The sequence below is a fragment of the Engraulis encrasicolus genome, chromosome 8 (assembly GCF_034702125.1).
Source record: "Engraulis encrasicolus isolate BLACKSEA-1 chromosome 8, IST_EnEncr_1.0, whole genome shotgun sequence".
Lineage (NCBI taxonomy): Eukaryota > Metazoa > Chordata > Actinopteri > Clupeiformes > Engraulidae > Engraulis > Engraulis encrasicolus.
Window position 1 is genome coordinate 32,954,939 of NC_085864.1, and position 5,000 is coordinate 32,959,938.

General features: G+C 43.5%; 1 protein-coding gene across 1 annotated transcript in view; it reads left to right on the plus strand.

Moving 5' to 3' along the window:
- dpf1 (double PHD fingers 1) overlaps positions 1-5,000 on the plus strand; it is a 99,250-nt gene that overhangs the window by 61,909 nt on the left and 32,341 nt on the right. The window contains exon 8 of the mRNA XM_063205504.1: positions 110-241. Within this exon, the coding sequence (XP_063061574.1) occupies positions 110-241 (132 nt within the window). The remainder of the gene's footprint in view (positions 1-109; positions 242-5,000) is intronic.

Consider the following 5,000-nt stretch of genomic DNA (forward strand, 5'->3'; position numbering starts at 1 on the left):
TGCGTGTGTTCACATTGGTTCTGTTTGTGTGTCTGTGTGTGAGTACGTTTGTGTGCGTGTGTGTGTGTGTGTGTGCATGTGTGTTTGTGCATGTATGTGCGTGTTCTAGTTTGCGGTAAGCGGTATAAGAATCGTCCGGGCCTCAGCTACCACTACACCCACACTCACCTGGCGGACGAGGAGGGGGAGGAGGACTCCGAGCGCCACACCCTGCCTTTCCAGCGCAAGAACAACCACAAACGTAAGCACAACCTGTCACGTGTGTGTGTGTGTGTGTGTTCGTGTGTGTTGTGCCATGTATGCACACATATTTCTGTAGACTGTCCATATGCGTGGGTAGAATCGCGACGCCATCCTCTGTACTCCACCCCACCCAAAGATTTTGGCTCCGAACGTCGTCTGGCAAAAGCCTGGAGCTCGGTTCTCTCAGTGTTTAGCCAATCAGCAAACAGTTGTGAGTGATGACGTGGAACTCACCCGCGAGCTCCATTACTGATTGGTTAAGGTAACTAGATTCACACTTTTGTTTTGTTTTTTGTTATGTGTTTGCTTTTGCGACGTTATATCGTAAAAGGCATGCTAATAAAGCACAATATGGGTTTTAATTTAAGTTTAAATGATGGAGTAAGATCAGACCATCTACCACCCTCCACGGAGACGGATTCCTCATGGCTTTTGCCAGACTGATTGACGGAGTCAACAGTCGGCTTTTCGCCCAGGCTAATGCGTGGGTGTGGGTGTGGGTGTGGGTGTGGGACAATATGTGTCTCTCTGTCTCCTCTGTTCTGGCAAGAAATGAATGGTCATGTGTGTATTCTCAGCTGTGTGGACAGGGCAGAGAGGCACGCACACATCTGAGTAACTTTGGTCAGCTTCTCATTACTGCCATGCTAACCTGCGGTTCATAAGAGAGGGTTTCCCGTTTTTGTAACAATGTAAAGGAAAACATAAGTCTACCAATTTGCTCGATGAAATCAACAAAATAACAACTTTAAATAACGTAATGGAGAAATATTTGGTTGAGTTTTTTGTTTGTTTTTAGCAATTAATGCTAATGGTCTATTCAGATTCAATGGACTATGCTATTGCTAAACTACAAGCACTACAATCAGTCTTCATGGTAAAAAAGAAGAAGATTAGGGATGATGGAAGCAGAGGAGGAAAACAAAATGGCCGTATTCAGCACAAAATGTTGGGCTCCTTTAAGGTAACGATTCCTTATTTGGACCTTCTGGATCTCTCGCAGGTTCAAAATAACAAACCAGGGCAAGGGCCAAGGTGTTAAAGCACTGGCATATTGCAAACACGCAGAACCTAATGGCACCCCTCCTGTTGGCAGCAGAGTCTTTCTTGTTTAGGGGATTTTCTTCTTTTTTTTTGGTCCAGTCTTTTTGCAAAGTGCTACTTCTTCAGGTTTCTGATGTTCTTTGTCTGTGTCCTGCTTACTCAGCTCTTTCAATGGTTCAACACACAAACTTCTGATGAGCTAGGTTTTGGGGTATGGTGAGGTTAGTCATTTTCCTGTGGTTGGATTCTGCAGGAATGGGTCTGCAGTGTGTAGGGCCGGCCGCTGACAGCTTTGGCCAGGCTCAGGACGAAGTCATCGGAAGAGGCCCCTCACCCAATACGTACAATATAATGCGGACCCAATTCTGGGCCTCCTCTCTCCCTGGCCTGGCCAACTGGTCCCTTTGTCCCCCCACCCAGTTGGCTGCCCTGCCAGTGTGTTACATGACAAATGCATGGTAACTACATGGTGTGATTTTGAAATGCGAATAGACTGTATAGCCATCTGTGCAGTTTGTGATGGATGGCTAAAGAGGGCTTTTGGTGGGTTCTGACAGCCATACCAATGAGCCTGACATCATCATCATCATCATTGCCGCCATCATTGCATGTTGTTACCCTGGACGCCTGAGTCTGAAGCCAGATGGGGTGGCCTCTTTTCCCCTGTCACTACAGCAGTGTGGAAAATATTTGTGGTGCACAATAATCCCCATGCTCCATCCATTGTGAGTCTCATTTTGCAGGACAAAGTTCAAATGTCTTAGCCAGGTCGTGCTCTCCTATTGACGCAAAACCCTTTGGTGTTGCTTCTCGTCCGGCCAGGAGCAATACAAATATCGTGTATGAGCTCTGGAGAAAACGAGAACTCCACCCACTTTGTCGGGACATTTGGGAAACGTTATTGGTTATGCTCTATGTCAGACCAAGTCTCGAAGGCATTTGAAAGTCGATGATAATCAGGCTACAGATATCTATAGAGAAGAGTATCTTGTCAGTTTAGGCAAGCCTACACTTTCTGGGACCATAGGCCAGAAACAAGACAGGACACATTCAAATGTGATGTGGATGTATTTTAAGAACGTACTGCCTTGAGATGAAGTTAGGGGATGAAAAAAATAGCCAGTTATTGATTTGCATGCAGTGATAGAAATCAAGCCGAACTCAACTTGTCTGGAAATGTAAAAATAGAAATTGTTTCAGCAGTTACATAAAGTATGATAAAAACGTATCACCATGAGTCGGTGCAGTACTGGCCTCTCATCAAGAGATGTTCCAAACGTAAAGTTACTTTGTACAGCACAGACATGCACAAACTTGATCCTCCTCCTACCTCATGTCAGGAAAAGAAATCCTCCTCTAATGTGAAGATGAGAATGCACCTATTTGCACTGCTGCATTTTTATGGTTGTACAGAACTGTGCTTCCTGCTTAAGGCTCACGCCTCTCCACTTGTCTTGGGTTGTGTTTCTGGAAAGCTTAGTTGCAAGCCAGTTAGCAACTTGGGTAGTTGCCAATTGTTTGCAAACAACAAAGTAGCTAATGTAGTTAGCAACTATAGCTTCAAAGAATGCAGCCTTGTTTTGTAAAGTTGTGATTAAGAGCATTACCCTTTTGCAAATGCCATTAATTTCTCCTCTACCTGTTTCAAAGACGTGTGGTATGTTTACCTGAGCTAAGTGAAGCATTGCAAATGTTTGGGTAGTAGCGGTGCTGAACAATTAAAAGGCATCTAAAGTAATGTAATAATTACTGATCATCATAATGTAATAATAATCTGATCTGCATTCATTTTTCACCAGAATCGCCACTCATGAATCCAAAACATTTATTTTGTCTGTCCACTCAAAGCCTGGCTTTAGCTCTCTGTAAGTTTATGCGCAATTATCATGTCCGCCCACACACAACCAATTTAGTGCAAGGGTATTATAAGACCACGATAGCCAACTGGATGTCCTTCCACAAATTCTTCAGGTTTGTTAAGATGATCCTCTTTGGTGTGGTACTCTGTATTTGAGGACTCAGAAAAGTGTATTCCTTGATGACTCTTTTATGAAAGTTTTGTGGCCTGCAGCTTCTTGGTTGGTCTTGTGTAGTCAAGAGGGGTTTGTCTTTCTAGTAAATCCGAGAACTTTTCTCTTGTTTGTGAGCTTGACTGCTTTACATTTCTCCTTGACATTGTGTTCCTGGGAGAAGGCACTCCCTGTAGTTCTGTCTTCATGATCCTCTGGTGTGTGGGGTTGTGTAAGGATAGCACAGTGTTTGGAAAGTTGTGGTATCTGGTCTCTGGTTATTAACTGTGAACCTTTATACTTGCTCTGCGCTTGTTATGAATGGTGCTAATATCCCCCGTCTCTTGCTGAGAGAACAGATGCATCACACCGTTTGGCAGATCAGTAATCTGTGGTGTAGTGGGGTAATCAAGGTCAGCTATGAGTCTGCTTACAGAAGGGAGGTGGAACAATTCATTCAGTGCATGGTGCAGCCAGGACCATCTGGAGTTTAACCTGCAAAACACAGTTAAGGTGGTGGTAGATTTTATGAGAGGCACCATCATAGACATTTCTCCTACACAGTGTTGTAGCAGATGGTTCTTAGATTTCTAACTTGCATATAGTCTCTTGGATTTCTGACTTGCATATAGTCTCATAGATATATGCACATAGATATATTTCAGATGAAAGAAACAAGACAAAACCAGACTGTGAAGAAGAGTAGGAGCCACAGAGACTTGATCTTCCATGTCTGTGCTCTGAAGGTCTAAGAAACCGTTTCCAAATTATTTGGCTGCCTACTGAAACATGGCCAATAGATGCAATTCTTGTAGCTGCTGAATCTGAGGCCTTTCTGATAGTAGCCTGCCATAGTGAGATAGAATATTGAGTGATTGCAGGTGTTATTCTGGCTAGAGAGTTTTATCAGAATGTTGTCTTTTTTATCTTCAATAAAAAGCATCTCTACCTGAAAAATAAATATTCCTTCGTTGCACTTGTTACAAAGTCAACCCAAAGTTCATAAATCAACCCACACGTATTATTTGGAAATGTAATTCTTTAATCATTGCACAGCCTCTTTCCCTCAACATACAGTGGAACACTGCAACCAAAAAGTTGTATGTCAAACTCTATAGGTCCACTGGTATATATCTGGGCTTCTTTCAAAAACAGATCTTCTCCTCTGCTGCTACTGCACTGTGTGTTTGAGGACACAGGAAAAGTTTCTCCTACCGTATGATGACTCTTTCATGAAGGACATGTTTGCGCACTCTCTGGCATACTGAAGGTCTTCTTGCAGTCAAGCGGGGGGGGTTGGCTTTGACTCTCTAGCAATCCTCAGCGCTGTGCTCTTGGAAAGTTTTCTTACTGGTGTTGCAGACCTAAAACTTAACTTATGACATTGCTGTTTACTGACATTTCCCATCGACATAGTGTTCCAAATGAGAGCACTGCATGAAATGTTATATAGATTTTTTTCTGTGGTATCGGGGCTTCAATTTCAACGTTGTTTATTTCTCTGGCACTGTGTAGTTACAGGAGTCTATGAGGGCTGATTTGAACAATTACAGTGTTACAGTGTATCACAGTCAATGTTCCCTCTAAGCTGCGCGACTGCGCAATTGCGCACTGCTCTCACGTTCTCAGCGCAGAGCAAATCCATGCAGCGCAGGTAAAACAAGGCGGCAAATTTGTGTGGAGAGGCAGTTGATTGTTGTCCGA